The following is a 17,532-nucleotide window of genomic DNA, read 5'->3' as shown; positions in this document are numbered from 1 at the left end:
ATACAGTCATATAGTCTGGATTGATTTTGGGGAAATCTGCTTCTTAGTTAATTTTTGGTACAAGGTTGTGCTGTTTTTTACCCTGTTTTGGATCATTCCTTCATCTACTTATGTTATACTCTATTTCTCTTGTACAGATGGCTTGGCTTTTAATTTCCAAAGAAGAAGCGGACGACTGTAATCTTATATTAGAAGTGACCGCTGGTGTTGGAGGACAAGAGGCCATGCTCTTCTCTGCTGAGATGTTTGATATGTATCAGCATTTTGCCGCCTATAAGAACTGGAGCTTTGATGTATTGGGGTATTTTCACAGTGATTTAGGTGAATAGTTTTCATTGCATAATTTTTACAAAGGACTAGTGATGAGCGGGCACTACCATGCTTAGGTGCTCAGTACTAGTAACTAGTGATGTGCGAGCACTACCATGCTCAGGTGCTCAGTACTAGTAACTAGTGATGAGCGAGCACTACCATGCTCAGGTGCTCTGTACTGGTAACTAGTGATGAGCGGGCACTACCATGCTCAGGTGCTCAGTACTGGTAACTAGTGATGAGCGGGCACTACCATGCTCAGGTGCTCAGTACTGGTAACTACTGATGAGCGGGCACTATCATGCTCAGGTGCTCGGTACTGGTAACTAGTGATGAGCGGGCACTGCTATGCACAGGTGCTCAGTACTTCTAACTAGTGATGAACGGGCACTACCATGCTCAGGTGCTCAGTACTGGTAACTACTGATGAGCGGGCACTATCATGCTCAGGTGCTCAGTACTGGTAACTAGTGATGAGCGGGCACTGCTATGCTCAGGTGCTCAGTACTTCTAACTAGTGATAAGCGGGCACTACCATGCTCAGGTGCTCAGTACTGGTAACTAGTGATGAGCGGGCACTACCATGCTCAGGAGCTCAGTACTCGTAACTTGCAGTTGGATGTTCGGACAAGCTCAAAATAAAAGTCAATGGAGAAATTGAAAATGTTTCCGTAAGATCTTCAGAAAAATTGCTTGTGTTCCCTATTGACTTCCATTATAGTTTGTACACGAGTCGAGCTCATCCGATGTCCAACTGCTGTTTATGAACACCCAAGCATGGTATTGCTCACCCATCACTACAAAGGACATATCGCCATGTACCATGGTTATACCAATTAATATTCTGTGTATTTTAGGAGGTGTGCGGCATGCAACTGCAAGTGTGGCTGGCTCTGATGCCTATAGACACCTGAAATATGAAGGCGGTGTTCATAGGGTTCAGAGAGTACCCAAGACGGAGAAGCAAGGAAGAATCCATACCAGCACTATGACTGTGGCTATTCTCCCTCAACCAAGCGAGGTAAGTAAGAATGGTCATCAAAACGTGATCTTCAGTCGCTACAAAGTATACTTGGTACCTGTTTTGTTTTTTTTTAATCCTCTACTTTTAAGTGACCACAGAAAATAAAGGTAATCTGTCACTAGGTTTTTTCTATTTAATCTGAAAGCGGCATAATGTACAAAAAGAGACCCTGATCCTTGTTTTAGCAGCAGGAAATTGTCAGTTTAGTATTATGTATTAGTATTAGTAAAGCTGTTGCCGTGTAGTCCTCCATATTCATGAGTTTTGTATAAATCTGCCTCCACCATTGAATGGAATATATCATATAGGAAAAACTGGTTTATGCCGCTCTAAAAAAAACACTGATGTCAGGATAATGGAGCAATCCAACGCGTTTCGGAGACAAGGACCGTCTCCTTCAGGGAAAAAAGAAATCCCTGAAGGAGACGGTCCTTGTCTCCGAAACGCGTTGGATTGCTAAAATAAAAAAGAGTGCTCCATTATCCTGACATCAGTGGTTTTTTTTAGCGCGGCATAAACCTGTTTTTCCTATATGATATATTCTACCACGTTTTGCACGGGGCCGCTGCTTGGACCACGCGGACACTCACCTGCTTGCTAAGGAGTTGTGACTGGCACAACCCGATCAGGTGAGTGTACCTCTCTCTACTTCTAACGGTAAATACCGGGTAAGACCCTATTGCGCCTTCTATCTCCCCATCTCTAGTAGTCTCCACCATTGATTGGCAGATTTCTGGTTATCCACAGTGTACACAGAAAGTTGTCAATCAGTGGTTTTGGCGAGGGTTCTCCAGAGTTAAATATTCACAGGACTGGTAGATCTGCAGCAGATAAAACATTGATTTTATCAAAACTGCAGCTGAGTACATCACTGGAATCAGGGTCTCTACCCTTACATCATGCTGCTCTCACATTACATTGCAAAAATCTGGTAACTGATTCCCTTTAATTAAAAGTGGATTGATAGTTGAATTAGGTCATGTGCACACAGTGCAATTTTGTCACAAATCTGCAGGCTTATCCTTATGCCAGCAAAGTCAATGTGAATTCTGAAGAGCTGTGCGCATGTTGCTTATTTTTTCCTTGCAGATTTGGTGCAGAAAATAATCTGCAGCATGTCAATTCTTGGTGCGTTTTTGCCAGCTTTTTTTCAGACCTTCCACTCATTGACTTCATTTTAAAAACACATGGCAAAAACGCAGTGTATTTTTGGTGCATTTTTCTGCCAGAAGATGCAGATTTGGTGCAGAAAATATCTGCAATAAATGCCCGGCATGCGCACAAAGGCTAACTGTTGAATGATTATTTGGTAGACACCACAGTACACATTTTGCTCACGTTAGTTGTTAAAGGGCCTCTGTCAGCACAGAAAGATTGTTCAGACCAAGTACACCAGTCTTTGGTGCATCGTGGCAGGCTATTCATTTAAATACTCCTTCCGACCTCTTGGCTTTACTTGAATCGCCACCCGCCCCTATTCTTTTACAGCTCTGGCTTCCTAGATCCAGAGAATGGAGGAGATGGTAGGAAAACGAGGAGATGTATGGAAGTGATTGACCCGAGATGATGCACGAGTGCATGTTTTTGGTTTGAACAGTCATTTTGTGGTGATAGTCCCTTTAAAGTTATTCACACCGGCCATTCATGTTCAGATACACCTCTTCTTAATGGGAACATTCTTTAAGGCCAGGTTTAGATGGCCAGAAAAAATGGACAAAATTCATCCATGTTCTTTATGAATGATGTACCCCTTCTGGAGTTTGTCTCCTTTACTGGAGAGACAATTTGAATATTTCCCAGAGGGGCATTGCAGCTATAAGTCCCCTTACCTGGCAGCCAGACTGGCTTGCAAAGTCTCCTTAAGGAGAATAGTGTTCCCCCGTGGTCCCCACATAGCTTTCTCATGAGCCAGATCAGACACCCCCATACTTTGCACTGACGAGGGGCAAGCACCCCGAAACACCGTGTCTGCAAATTGGGATTCTGATCTGGCTTATATATCCTGAGTCATATTTCAAAGGATTGTTGAAAATCCACTTGTGACTTTTAGGATCGCTACTTCCAATAGGTGGCGCTGTGCTAGAGTTTGTCTCCTTTACTGGAGAGACAATTTGAGTACCCCTTCTGAATAAGACAACACAAAACGTACATCAGGGGGTTCTCCTGGTGACAACCTTGGTGTGGTACAAGCACTAGATGGATTTTTTTCTTTTGAGGAGTTATCAAAGATTAGGTATAGGTGCCATCCCCAAATATTTTTTTCCAACAATTGAAAAAATTTCAAGTGTTTATTCGTTATATTAAAAACTGCTTCACAGTAACACATGTATTCCAAAAGACTTCTTCAGGAGTCGTAAGCAAAAGTACAATAATATGCATTATTTTTCAATAGTTCTGTGTGTGTGTGTACATATGTAATATACACAGTATGTATGCTATGTAATAAAGAAATATAGCTGACAGGTGTATCTCCAAGCTTTTTGGGTCTTTGAAGGGTAGATAATTTAAGTTTGGGCTGAGAACTACCCTACACAAATGATGATATTGGCGAGTTGTGTTGTGAAGAAGGATTTAGGGATAGGCACCTCCACTGTGTTGCAAAGCATACTGTAATTGAATATGACAATAATATCCTCTTAATTAGGTCCCTGCACTAATAAAGGTAGTTTTCTTTGTCGCTCCATTGGGAGACCCAGACAATTGGGTGTATAGCTTCTGCCTCCGGAGGCCACACAAAGTATTACACTTTAAAAAGTGTAACCCCTCCCCTCTGCCTATACACCCTCCCGTGCATCACGGGCCCATCAGTTTTTTGCTTTGTGTTGAAGGAGGCTGACATTCACGCAAGCTCCACATTTTAGTCAGCAGCAGCTGCTGACTTTATCGGATGGAAGAAAAGAGGGCCCCTAACAGGGCTCCCGGCATGCTCCCTTCTCACCCCACTCTGGTCGGCGGTGCTGTTAAGGTTGAGGTACCCATTGCGGGTACAGAGGCTGGAGCCCACATGCTGTTTTCCTTCCCCATCCCTTAGGGGCTCTGGGTGAAGTGGGATCCCAAACCGGTCACCATACACTGGGACCGGGCTCCCTCCGCAGCCCCTGGGGGAATCTGACGGACAGGAGACCGGGTATCATCAGGGACAGGCCCTGCTACTCTGAGGTACTCTGTGTCCCCTTGGGGACGGCGCATAGAGCGCCTGTGTAACGGACGCTGCAGCAGTTGCTGGGTGTTTTGTGTCGCCGGGACTACCGCGCCGACCGCGCTTGTTTGCCGGCCGCGTTAATAACTTTAGTCCCCGGCTTTTGCGGCCTAGTACCGCATACTCCCGCCCCCGGGCCTGCCAGTCAGGGGTAAGGGCGGGACGCTAGACTGGACGTCAGCGGTGAGGGCTGGAGCATACTTAGGTATCCTCCTACCCCCTCACTGAGCACTGCGGGGCACCAGATTCCCGCACTTTCTGAGGCACGCCCACGGCTCCCTCCTCCTCTCAGAACGCTGGCAGCCATTGCTATCAGCACTTTTGCTGGTGGAGATCTTCAGACCGTGCTCCACAGCTCTGGGAGGCCCAGGCAGGGAATCTGGTGGACACACAACCGCTGAGGGCGGTCGGTAAGCCGCACCTGTTACTAGGTGCTGGCCCCCCTGGGTGCCGAAGTGTATATTTATATCCTTATATTGTGTACATTTACTCTGTTCGCCCGCACTATTTGCTTTGGCTATACACCCTCACTGATTGCTCTAAGAGGAGACAAACAGCATGTCGTCCGCAAAAAGCAAGGGTGCCAAGGCACAGGCTTATTTTGCAACCTGTACCTCTTGTGCGGCTATGTTACCTGCAGGTTCCACCTACCCTCATTGTGTGCAATGCTCGGCCCCTGTGACACTCACTCAGCCGGAGCCTCAGCCACTAGTGGGACCCTCGGCCCAGGTAGAACCACCGGCTACCACTGTCCAGGTGGCAGGGTCAGAGTTTGCAGTGTTGGCTGAGAAACTTTCTGAGTCACTTTCTCAATCCATGGCTCAGTCTATGGATAGATGGTCTGCTAAGATACTTGAAGCTTTGCAGTCCAGACCGGTAACACAGGCCCCGGGCACTGTTGAATCATTGCCCCCAGGCCCCCCCCGGTAGGTGCAGCAAAGTGCTCCTGGGGTGACTCCTAGGTCCCACGGTGAGGACTCCGACACGGACCGCAGTCCCAGACCGGCTAAGCGGGCTCGCTGGGAGCTTCCCTCGACTTCATCACACTGCTCAGGGTCTCAGCATGAGGACTCTCTGGAGGATGAAGCGGAGGTGGCAGATCAGGGCTCTGATCCTGACGCCGCTCTCAATCTTGATACACCTTAAGGGGATGCCATAGTAAACGACCTTATAGCGTCCATCAATCAGGTGTTAGAATTTTCCCCTCCAGCTCCTCCGATTGAGGAGTCAGCTTCTCAGCAGGAGAAATTCCAATTTAGGTTTCCCAAACGTACACGGAGTGCGTTTTTTGACCACTCCAACTTCAGAGATACAGTCCAGAAACACCGAGCTTTTCTGGACAAGCGCTTTACTAAGCGCCTTAATGACACACGCTACCCCTTCCCCACTGACGTAGTTAAGGGTTGGGCTCAGTGTCCCAAGGTGGATCCCCCAGTCTCTAGACTGGCGGCTAGATCCATAGTAGCAGTGGCAGATGGTGCGTCGCTCAAGGATGCCACTGACAGGCAAATAGAGCTCCTGATGAAATCCATCTATGAAGCCATAGGCGCGTCTTTTGCTCCGGCATTCGCAGCCGTATGGGCACTCCAAGATATCTCAGCTTGTCTGTCCGAGATTAATGCAGTCACACGTGCCTCTACTCCGCAGGTTGTGTCTTTAACCTCTCAGGCATCGGCTTTTTCGTCCTACGCCATGAACGCCGTCCTGGACTCTGCGGGCCGTACAGCGGTAGCATCCGCCAATTCAGTGGCAGTTCGCAGGGCCATGTGGCTACGTGAATGGAAGGCAGACTCTGCTTCCAAGAAATTCTTAACCGGTTTACCATTTTCTGGCGACCGTCTGTTTGGCGAGCAATTGGATGAAATCATTAAACAATCCAAGGGAAAGGACTCGTCCTTACCCCAGTCCAAACCAAACAGACCTCAGCAACGGAAGATACAATCGAGGTTTCGGTCCTTTCGGCCCTCAGCCAGGTCTCAATTCTCCACGTCCAACAGGCCACAGAAGGGCCAGAGGAACTCTGATTCATGGCGGTCTAAGTCACGTCCTAAAAAGACCGCCGGAGGAACCGCCCCCAAAGCGGCCTCCTCATGACTTTCGGCCTCCCGAAACCGCATCCTCGGTCGGTGGCAGGCTCTCCCGCTTTTGCGACGCCTGGTTGCCACATGTCCAAGACCGATGGGTGAGAGACATTCTGTCTCACGGTTACAGGATAGAACTCAGCTCTCGTCCTCCGACTCGTTTCTTCAGAACATCTCCGCCCCCAGAGCGAGCCGATGCTCTTTTTCAGGCGGTGAGCACTCTGAAGGCAGAAGGAGTGGTGATCCCTGTTCCCCTCCAAGAATGGGGTCGCGGTATTTACTCCAACTTGTTTGTGGTGCCAAAAAAGGACGGATCATTCCGTCCCGTTCTGGACCTCAAACTGCTCAACAGACACGTGAAAACCAGACGGTTCCGGATGGAATCTCTCCGCTCCGTCATCGCCTCGATGTCCCAAGGAGACTTCCTAGCATCAATCGACATCAGGTATGCTTATCTCCACGTGCCGATTGCACCAGAGCATCAGCGCTTCCTGCGTTTCGCCATCGGAGACGAACACCTTCAGTTCGTGGCACTGCCTTTCGGCCTGGCGACAGCCCCACGGGTCTTCACCAAGGTCATGGCAACAGTGGTGGCAGTCCTACACTCTCAGAGACACTCGGTGATCCCTTACTTAGACGATCTTCTAGTCAGGGCACCCTCCCGGGTGGCATGCCAACACAGCCTGAACACTGCTCTGGAGACTCTCCAGAGGTTCGGGTGGATCATCAATCTCCCAAAGTCAAAATTGACACCGACTCAATCGCTAACTTACCTCGGGATGGAGTTTCATACTCTCTCAGCGATAGTGAAGCTCCCGCTGGACAAACAGCGCTCACTACAGACAGGGGTGCAATCTCTCCTTCGAGCCCAGTCACACCCCTTGAGGCGCCTCATGCACTTCCTAGGGAAGATGGTGGCAGCAATGGAGGCAGTTCCATTTGCGCAGTTCCATCTGCGTCCACTCCAATGGGACATTCTCCGCAAATGGGACAGAGAACGTCTCCCTCTCTCGGGCAGCCAAAGCCTCTCTTCAGTGGTGGCTTCTTCCCACTTCTCTGTCGAAAGGAAAATCCTTCCTGTCCCCATCCTGGGCTGTGGTCACGATGGATGCGAGTCTGTCAGGGTGGGGAGCAGTCTTCCTCCACCACAGGGCTCAGGGTACCTGGACTCAGCCAGAGTCCTCCCTTCAGATCAATGTTCTGGAGATAAGGGCAGTGTATCTAGCCGTAAAGGCGTTCCAGCCGTGGCTGGAAGGCAGGCAGATCCGAATTCAGTCGGACAACGCCACGGCGGTGGCGTACATCAACCACCAAGGCGGCACACACAGTCGTCAAGCCTTCCAAGAAGTTCGGCGGATTCTGCTGTGGGTGGAAGCCACAGCCTCCACCATCTCCGCAGTTCACATCCCGGGCGTAGAAAACTGGTAAGCAGACTTTCTCAGTCGCCAGGGCATGGACGCAGGGGAATGGTCTCTTCACCCGGACGTGTTTCAAGAGATCTGTTGCCGCTGGGGAACGCTGGACGTCGATTTTAATGGCGTCCCGGCACAACAACAAGGTCCCGGCATTCATGGCACGGTCTCAAGATCACAGAGGATTGGTCGCAGTTTCGACTGCCTTATGTATTTCCTCCTCTGGCAGTGCTGCCCAGAGTGTTACGCAAGATCAGGTCCGACTGCCGCCGCGCCATCCTCATCGCCCCAGACTGGCCGAGGAGGTCGTGGTACCCGGATCTGTGGCATCTCACGGTGGGTCAACCGTGGGCACTACCAGACCGACCAGACTTGCTGTCTCAAGGGCCATTTTTCCATCTGAATTCTGCGGCCCTCAACCTGACTGTGTGGCCATTGAGTCCTGGATCCTAGCGTCTTCAGGGTTATCTCAAGAGGTCATTGCCACTATGAGACAGGCCAGGAAACCAACGTCCGCCAAGATCTACCACAGGACGTGGAGGATCTTCTTATCCTGGTGCTCTGATCAGGGTTTTACTCCCTGGCCGTTTGCCTTGCCCACCTTTCTGTCCTTCCTTCAATCCGGAATGGAAAAGGGTTTGTCTCTCGGCTCTCTCAAGGGACAAGTCTCGGCGCTTTCCGTGTTTTTTCAAAAGTGTCTAGCCAGGCTTCCGCAGGTACGCACGTTCCTGCAGGGGGTTTGCCACATAGTCCCTCCTTACAAGCGTCCGCTAGAACCCTGGGATCTTAACAGGGTGCTAACGGCTCTTCAGAAATCACCTTTCGAGCCGATGAGGGAGGTTTCTCTTTCACGCCTTTCGCAGAAGGTGGTCTTCCTAGTGGCAGTCACATCACTTCGGAGAGTGTCTGAGCTAGCTGCGCTGTCATGCAAAGCCCCCTTCCTGGTGTTTCACCAGGATAAGGTGGTTCTGCGTCCGGTCCCGGAATTTCTCCCTAAGGTGGTATCCCCTTTTCATCTCAATCAGGATATTTCCTTACCTTCTTTTTGTCCTAATCCAGTTCACCAATGTGAAAAGGATTTGCACTTGTTAGATCTGGTGAGAGCACTCAGACTCTACATTTCTCGTACGGCGCCCCTGCGCCGTTCTGATGCGCTCTTTGTTCTTGTCGGTGGCCAGCGTAAAGGGTCGCAGGCTTCCAAGTCAACCTTGGCTCGGTGGATCAAGGAACCGATTCTTGAAGCCTACCGTTCTTCTGGGCTTCCGGTCCCTTCAGGGCTGAAAGCCCATTCTACCAGAGCCGTGGGGGCGTCCTGGGCATTGCGGCACCAGGCTACGGCTCAGCAGGTGTGTCAGGCGGCTACCTGGTCGACTCTGCACACTTTCACGAAACACTATCAGGTGCATACCTATGCTTCGGCAGATGCCAGCCTAGGTAGGCGAGTCCTTCAGGCGGCGGTTGCCCACCTGTAGGAAGGGGCCGTTTTACGGCTCTTTTTATCGAGGTATTCTTTTACCCACCCAGGGACTGCTTTTGGACGTCCCAATTGGCCTGGGTCTCCCAATGGAGCGACAAAGAAGAAGGGAATTTTGTTTACTTACCGTAAATTCCTTTTCTTCTAGCTCCTATTGGGAGACCCAGCACCCGCCCCTGTTCCCTTCGGGCTGTTGTTCTTTTGTGTACACATGTTGTTCATGTTGAATTGTTCTTTTGGTTCATGGTTCAGTTCTCCGAACATCCTTCGGATTGAATTTACCTTAGACCAATTTATAAGTTTCCTCCTTCCTGCTTTGGCACCAAAACTGATGGGCCCGTGATGCACGGGAGGGTGTATAGGCAGAGGGGAGGGGTTACACTTTTTAAAGTGTAATACTTTGTGTGGCCTCCGGAGGCAAAAGCTATACACCCAATTGTCTGGGTCTCCCAATAGGAGCTAGAAGAAAAGGAATTTACGGTAAGTAAACAAAATTCCCTTCTTCCCGCAGAGAGTAAACTTCAATTTGGCATAATCTAATAGTGGCAGAATGTTAGAAGAGAGATCCCTTTTACTGTCTTGATGAATGTTGAAAAGAATCTAAATGGGAAGCGGGCCTGCATGAAAGAGGCATGAACGCTGATTTGTTCTAGTTTATAGAAAAGACAGAAAATTTGTCAAATGTATCTGTAGTAGAGAAAACATGAGGTAACGTGTCCCCCACTTGGTCCATAAATATGATCATTGGGGCCTATGAATGTCAACCAAAAGGGATTAAGTTTTCATGGAGGCCTATGCTCTATTTGGTCCATTAGGAGCACCAGTATTACCGTCTGTGATCTGAGATCTTTGTGACCGTCCTCCACCTTCTCCAACCGGCTAGCTACACCAATAAAGCCAAAAACAATCTATCCAAGATGACGACTCACAAGTGAATTCTAGAGTATCTGGTTGGGAAACTCGCCATAAATCTACCCATCCATTACCCTCCGTATATAATGACAAAGTGATAGTAGAGGGTCTAGTCACAGAGGTTGTTCCTCCCAATCTAAATATGTCCAAATTAGTCTCCCATACATATAATGTGAGCATCTTTGTAGCTTAAGGAGAAGCTCACCGCTTGTCTAATCATTTCTAAATTAACTAGGGGAGGGTTATATTAATACTTACTCGTAAAATCAAAACTGCCTTCTGGATCTCTGCGTGTTACCTTAGCTTCCCACCTAAGGCTCCTTTCACATTGCGTTTTACCTTCCGCTCACAGGTCCCGTCAGAGCATCCGTCCGAACCGCCCCTCCCCCACTCTGCCAAGCGTGTTCCAGACGCATGCGCCCGGCAGGGCCATTCACTGTTATGGAGCATACTGCGTTAGCGTGTGCTCTGTTTTGTGCCATTTTGTGCATATATACGTTTCTGCAGATGGACACCCGAACGTAGGTGGACTACGTTCGGGTGTCCGTCTGCAGAAACGTATATGTGCACAAAATGGCACAAAACAGAGCACACGCTAACGCAGTGCGCTCCATAACAGTGAATGGCCCTGCCATGCGCATGCGTCTGGAACACGCTTGGCAGAGTGGGGGAGGGGCGGTTCGGACGGATGCTCTGACGGGACCTGTGAGCGGAAGGTAAAACGTAATGTGAAAGGGGCTTAAGCGATTTGTGTACTAGCAATGAGACTCCTCTAGAATAGCTGGTGTGGAAAGAGTGCTCCAATCATTATACACAGATTTTCTTCAACCACCTAGCTGAATCTATAGTGAGATGTGTCTCCACCAAGCCTATTATATGTGGTTGGTACTTCTTAACCTGTGAGAATACCTTCACCTCTTACCAGTGGAGCAGAGGTACCTCACGTTCCAAGACATATGCCTTCCCAATTAAGATATATATATCTGTAGAAACTCTAAATAAGAGAAAAAGGAAGTACTGCTTCACAAAGCATGAAAACATTGTCATTAAGGATATAGCAGAGCCAGTATTGTTACTGTGTTAATGCGTAAGAGGACAATGTCTTCCACAATAGGTGACTTATCCAATTCGAGTCATTAAAGGATGTACGAGAGTGGAACAAACTAGAGTCTTGGCAGCAAGCAACAAACAAACCAATATCAACTTGACTGTGGAAAGATAAGGAGGTTGATACCTGATAACGTTTACAATTTTAGGATACCCACACTAAATATAGTGAAGGTATAGTTGTTACCAACAATGTGGGAAACCAGAGCTCCTGTTGTGAACTAAATCTGTTTCTCCCATCTCTGAGCAGGATGAAGCTTTTGCCATTCCAACGCTTCGCTGGGGTTGTAAAAGAAAGTTGTGGATCCCTCGTATACGATGAGAAGGCGAGCTGGATAAACCATTGAATAAGAAATGTTCTGATCTTTAAACTTCCACTAGGCATTCATTAACTGGGGTCTTTGCTCTTGGAAATCTACAGAAAAATGTGGGAATATGGAGACTGGGGCATTGTTATACTTGAGAAGGCCTCCTTGCCTGACCAGGCACAATGTGACATCTCTGTCCTTGACATTCAAAAACCGCACTAGGAGAGGCTCCTGGAGGCGGGGGTTGTTTAACTGGGACTCTATGGGCCCACTTCACCTCAGAAATGGGGGAGAGTTTGTCTCCTAAGTTAGATTGAAGCCAGGTATCAATAATTTGTTCAGGGTTTTAACCTTCAGCACTTTCAGGTAGGCCTGCAACCCTAAAATTATTGCCGCAAAGTCTGTTTTCAAGATCACTTGTTTTTTTGACACTATGCATTGGCTGACCTAGCCACCTTCTTTAGTTTGATCGCCATAGGGCAAAGTTTGTCTAAAATCTCATAGTCTGGAATTCACTTCAGAGATATGGCCACTTAAAGGGAACCTGTCAGCAGAAATTTCGCCTTAAATCTAACAGATTCCCCCTCTGCAGCTCCTGGGCTGCATTCTAGAAAGGTCCCTGTTATTATAGTGCCCCCTTTCTGACCCAAAAAAAGAGTTTATATCGAGGTACCTTTTTGGCTTCTGATTCTCTAAATGTGTCACGGGGGCGGGCTGCCTGATGGCCGTTATTCTGCCCCCTTTTCCTGTATGCCGCCCCCATCGCGGATTTCTATACTTCTGGACGCCGCCCACTGCTCCAGCCATCCCCGCGCATGCCCAGTGCTCATCTCTCGTGGATGAGCACTGTGCCCAGTGTCACCGGTGGTGACGTGCACGCAGGGTTTAGATTATGGGCGGTGCTGTGATGTTAATTACCAAGCAACCGCCCATAATCGCGGGACCGCGCATTCCCCCTCGGCCTGCTTCTTTCTGCGCAAGCGCGCTGCAGCTGAACTCACGTCACCTCCTTTCCATCTTGCCCTGAGGCAGGAAATAGATGGGAGGAGCGCGGAGCAGTGACTACACCGATCAGGAGGAGTTCAGCTGCAGCGCGCTTGCGCAGAAAGAAGCAGGCCGAGGGGGAATGCGCGGTCCCGCGATTATGGGCGGTTGCTTGGTAATTAACATCACAGCACCGCCCATAATCTAAACCCTGCGCGCACGTCACCACCGGTGACACTGGGCACAGTGCTCATCCACGAGAGATGAGCACTGGGCATGCGCGGGGATGGCTGGAGCAGTGGGCGGCGTCCAGAAGTATAGAAATTGGCGATGGGGGCGGCATACAGGAAAAGGGGGCAGAATAACGGCCATCAGGCAGCCCGCCCCCGTGACACATTTAGAGAATCAGAAGCCAAAAAGGTACCTCGATATAAACTCTTTTTTTGGGTCAGAAAGGGGGCACTATAATAACAGGGACCTTTCTAGAATGCAGCCCAGGAGCTGCAGAGGGGGAATCTGTTAGGTTTAAGGCGAAATTTCTGCTGACAGGTTCCCTTTAAAGCTTGCAAACCTTGATGAAAAAGTCCCACATCTGACTGTAGCTCCTCAATTTTCCCCATCAGTGAGCACTTACACACTGAGATGTCCTGTAATAACTGCTTTGAGACCTAGCGTAGAGTTGGATCTTCCAGCCCTTTCTCCATCTCATCTTATATTTGCCCTCTCTGGTGCTTTGGGGCTATTGTGGCTGAAGCACCACGAACCTAAATATTCAGGTGGTATCCAGATGGTGCTCCCCTAGCGAATTCCTTGAGTTTATCTGCTGCAGTAGAGCTTATATTCCTGCTCATTCTAGCAGAAACTTGGGCAAAGCTTGGCAGAGAATATACGATAGATTCCTCAGATTATTGATCAAGACAACATCATTAGATTTCTCCGATGTCTAAAGGCTGCTTTACACGCAGCAACATCGCTAGCAATGTCACTCATGAAAGCACCCGCCCCCGTTGTTTGTGCGTCATGGGCAAATCGCTGCCCGTGGCGCGCAATATCGCTGGTACGCGTCACACATACTTACCTTCCTAACGATGTCACTGTGGCCGGCGAACAACCCCTTTTTTTAAGGGGGAGGTTCGTGCAGTGTCACAGCGACGTCACACAGCGGCCCGCCAATAGAAGCGGAGGGGCGGAGAGCAGCCGCATTAACAACACGCCCACCTCGTTGCCGGAGGACGTAGGAACCCTGTTGTTCGTCGTTCCCGGGGTGTCACACGTAGTGATGTGTGCTGCCTCAGGAACTGCGAACAACCTGCGTTCAGCACCAGCAACGATATTTGGGAAAGGAACGACGTGTCAACGATCAGGTGAGTATTTTTGATCGTTAGCGGTCGCTCATAGGTGTCACACGCAACGACGTCGCTAATGAGGCCAGATGTGCGTCACGAATTCCGTGACCCTAGCGATATCTCGTTAGCGATGTCGCTGCGTGTAAAGCGGCCTTTACACGCCCAGCTGTTTCCACCTTTCTTTAAGGAGTGTTTTTGCGCCACATGCAGTCAGGGAAGCGCTAAAACCCTCAGTTTGGCATTGAGGATAGCAGGCGCTCCACTCAAACACGTCTACTCAGTGCATAACCATGCCCCAATTTTAAAGTATTTTTAAGGGTTTAGTTAAAAGAAAAATTATAATTTGTTTTTAATGGTGTAAAATATGAAAAATAATGTCAAACGTTTTTGATGTTTTCCACTTTTAAACGCTAGGGGGAACAGCTGCTGAAATTTTCCATGAAAACCTAGTGTCCTGCTTGCCTGCATTAGGATGGCGGTAAATGTAGGTGGGATCAGCTCCATCTGGTGTTTCCTCTTCTGGGCGTCTGCAGGAGGATAAGGAAGTATGAAGGTTAGGAACACAGTGCAGAGACATTTTGGACAGTCACCGAGGACCAATTCTGTTAGTTGGTGCTGCACGCCATATCATGCGCTGTGGTAAAATACTCTAAATATATGACGTGCTGCGGTTAGAGTGTAACATACACTGGGATTAGATTCAGGGCCCAGCATAGTATATGACTTGATGGGATTAGATATAGGGCTCAGAAGAGTGTATCACACAGGATGGGTTTAGATACGCAGTATCTAATATATGTAATGTGTGACACTGCTCTGTCCAGTTCTACAGGAGCAGACGTGTAATATGTGACACATCTCGGTCCACTTCTAAAGGAGCCGTGGTGTAATGTGACCTTTTATGGGAGCAGTAGTGTATTGTGTGACACCGCTCCATCTACTTCTATGGGAGCAGTAATGTGATGGGCATTAGATACACTGCTCTTGGTGTATCGCACATATTAGATACATGGCTCTGAAATTTATCACATAATGGCATTAGATAAAGTAAGAAAAAGACTGATGGCACATCCTAATATTTTAATGTGAACAGGTGCAAACTGAACAAGAAATATATTACCAAAACAGAGACAGTTGCACTCTGCAATGCTCAGATATATGTAAGAATGAGTATAGGAATATAAATATGCATTACTGCTGTGAAAAACATGAAAATATTGAAATACTTGGAACACAAGTATGGCCCATTTTATGTGAGCCCAACAGCAAACGCCAAGGTGACCTCTTATTGTTGGGTCCCTACCAAACTAATGCCTCTCTTTGGGTTAAAAAACATACAATTCATGGGCAGATTGGAACCTGCAAATGAAGAATCATATCACCTAAAGCTGAAGAGCAGGAGGGCTCAGTCAGAAGGTATGACCCTATAATCTAAGATGGCATTAGATACACTGCTCTCAAATGTATCACGTAATGGCATTGAATACAGTGCTCTGGGCGTATCATGCATTAGATGCATGGCTTTGCGGGGTATCACATGGCAGTAGATACTTATCTTTGGGGGTATCACATGATGGGCATTAAATACACTGCTTTAGGGGGTTACATGATGGCATTAGGTACACGTCTCTGGAGTGTTTCATACTATGGTGTTATATACGTGGCTTGATGTCAGTGTAAGCCTTCTGCAGAGGCTTAGTGACATATCAGAGCTGAGTCAGTGTTTAGAGCACAGCAGCGTGATGATTACACTGCTGTGCTGAGCACTACGGTGCCTGGCATTGTACTGCATATCCTAGACTGCTGATACTCTCCTCATCTCTGACCTCCACTATCTGCATCTCCCCTCCTGTCCTAATCACACTGGACCTCGTCCTGTCACTGCTTGCACTGTGTGCAGTGGCAGGGGGAAAGTGAAGTTCCCAGCTTAGCCATGGGCTTTAAAAATTTTTTTTACCAATCTCCTTCAACAGGTGTGGCCTGGACATCCAGGAAGGCGTGCCCATGACACAGCTGGAGGTAACCACAATGGAGGAGATGTGGTTGGACACTGAGCGTAGTCTCCTATGTCCAGGAGCTGTCGTGTTTGCCGTCTTATACTCGTTTGCCGCCATCTTCTTTTTCCAGCGTCCCTCTGGTGACTTGCTAGAGGACACATTCTGCTTGTGACTTCCAGCCAGGCAGAACTTATGGGCGCTAAATTGCGCCGTGGGACCGGAGCATTACTGAAAATAAGGTGAAAACGCCTAGGCGGTATAAGACAGGGGACTTAGATTTAAAACACCACTACCAGCGCTGAAAAAAACTTTGGTGCTTTTTACATTGTAATGGATAGGAGAAAGATTATTATTATTTTCCCTACAAGAAAAAAACTGATGGCAACAACTGATACTGATAAAAATCAGTCTTTCTTCAGCGCTCTATTGGGAGACCCAGACGATTGGGGTATAGCTACTGCCTCCGGAGGCCACACAAAGCACTACACTAAAAAGTGCAAGGCCCCTCCCCTTCTGGCTATACCCCCCCGTGGTATCACGGGTTCTCCAGTTTTCAAGCTTTGTGCGAAGGAGGTCAGACATCCATGCATAGCTCCACAGATTTTAGTCAGCAGTAGCTGCTGACTATTTCGGATGGAAGAAAAGAGGGCCCATATAGGGCCCCCAGCATGCTCCCTTCTCACCCGTTGATGGTGTTGTAAGGTTGAGGTACCTATTGCTGGTACGGAGGCTGGAGCCCACATGCTGCTTTCCTTCCACATCCCCCTGGGGGGCTCTGAGGAAGTGGGATCCTGCCGGCCTCAAAGCTCTGACGCCGGGCTCCATCCACAGACCCATTTGAACCTGCTGGATACGGAGCTGGAGTACCGTTCAGGGACATGGCCCTGCACCATTACAGGTACTCTGTGTCCCCGTACACACAGGCACAGCACACTCCAGACTTGCTGGGTGTGCTAGTGCGCCGGGGACAGTAAAGGGTTACAGTCACTGCAGCTTTGCTGAGTGACTTTGTGTATTGGGAACTACCGCGCCGGACGCTCCGGGAGCGGCGGCGCGGCTGGGACTTGTAGTTCGCCGGGGACTGGGCGCCGACCGCGCTTTTACGGCGGCGGCGCTTATAAATCCAGTCCCCGGCTTCTGCGGCCTAGTGCCGCTTCGTTCCCGCCCCCTCCCTGTCACTCAGGGAAGGGGACAGACGCTGAGCAATCAGCAGCGCCGAGGGCTGGAGCCTTATTTACATGCTCCAGCCCTCTCACTGCACACTGTCGGACGCCGGATTCCCGCTCTGACTTGGGGCACGCCCACGGCCCGCCCCTCCTCACACGAGCTGGGGAAGACGCCGGCAGCCATTACTGCAGTCCGAGCTCGGACTTTCG

The 17,532-nt window shown here is 49.0% G+C and overlaps 1 protein-coding gene across 1 annotated transcript in view; it reads left to right on the top strand.

Annotated features, from left to right (window-relative positions):
* The window catches only part of MTRF1L (mitochondrial translation release factor 1 like), a 43,420-nt gene that overhangs the window by 14,348 nt on the left and 11,540 nt on the right, over positions 1 to 17,532 (top strand). The window contains exons 3-4 of the mRNA XM_075338167.1: positions 138 to 321; positions 1,170 to 1,333. Of these exons, the coding sequence (XP_075194282.1) occupies positions 138 to 321; positions 1,170 to 1,333 (348 nt within the window). The remainder of the gene's footprint in view (positions 1 to 137; positions 322 to 1,169; positions 1,334 to 17,532) is intronic.

Source organism: Anomaloglossus baeobatrachus, chromosome 3, assembly GCF_048569485.1.
Source record: "Anomaloglossus baeobatrachus isolate aAnoBae1 chromosome 3, aAnoBae1.hap1, whole genome shotgun sequence".
In the NCBI taxonomy this organism is placed as follows: domain Eukaryota; kingdom Metazoa; phylum Chordata; class Amphibia; order Anura; family Aromobatidae; genus Anomaloglossus; species Anomaloglossus baeobatrachus.
The sequence above is the reverse complement of the archived record's forward strand: the minus strand, read 5'-3'. Positions and strand labels throughout refer to the sequence as shown.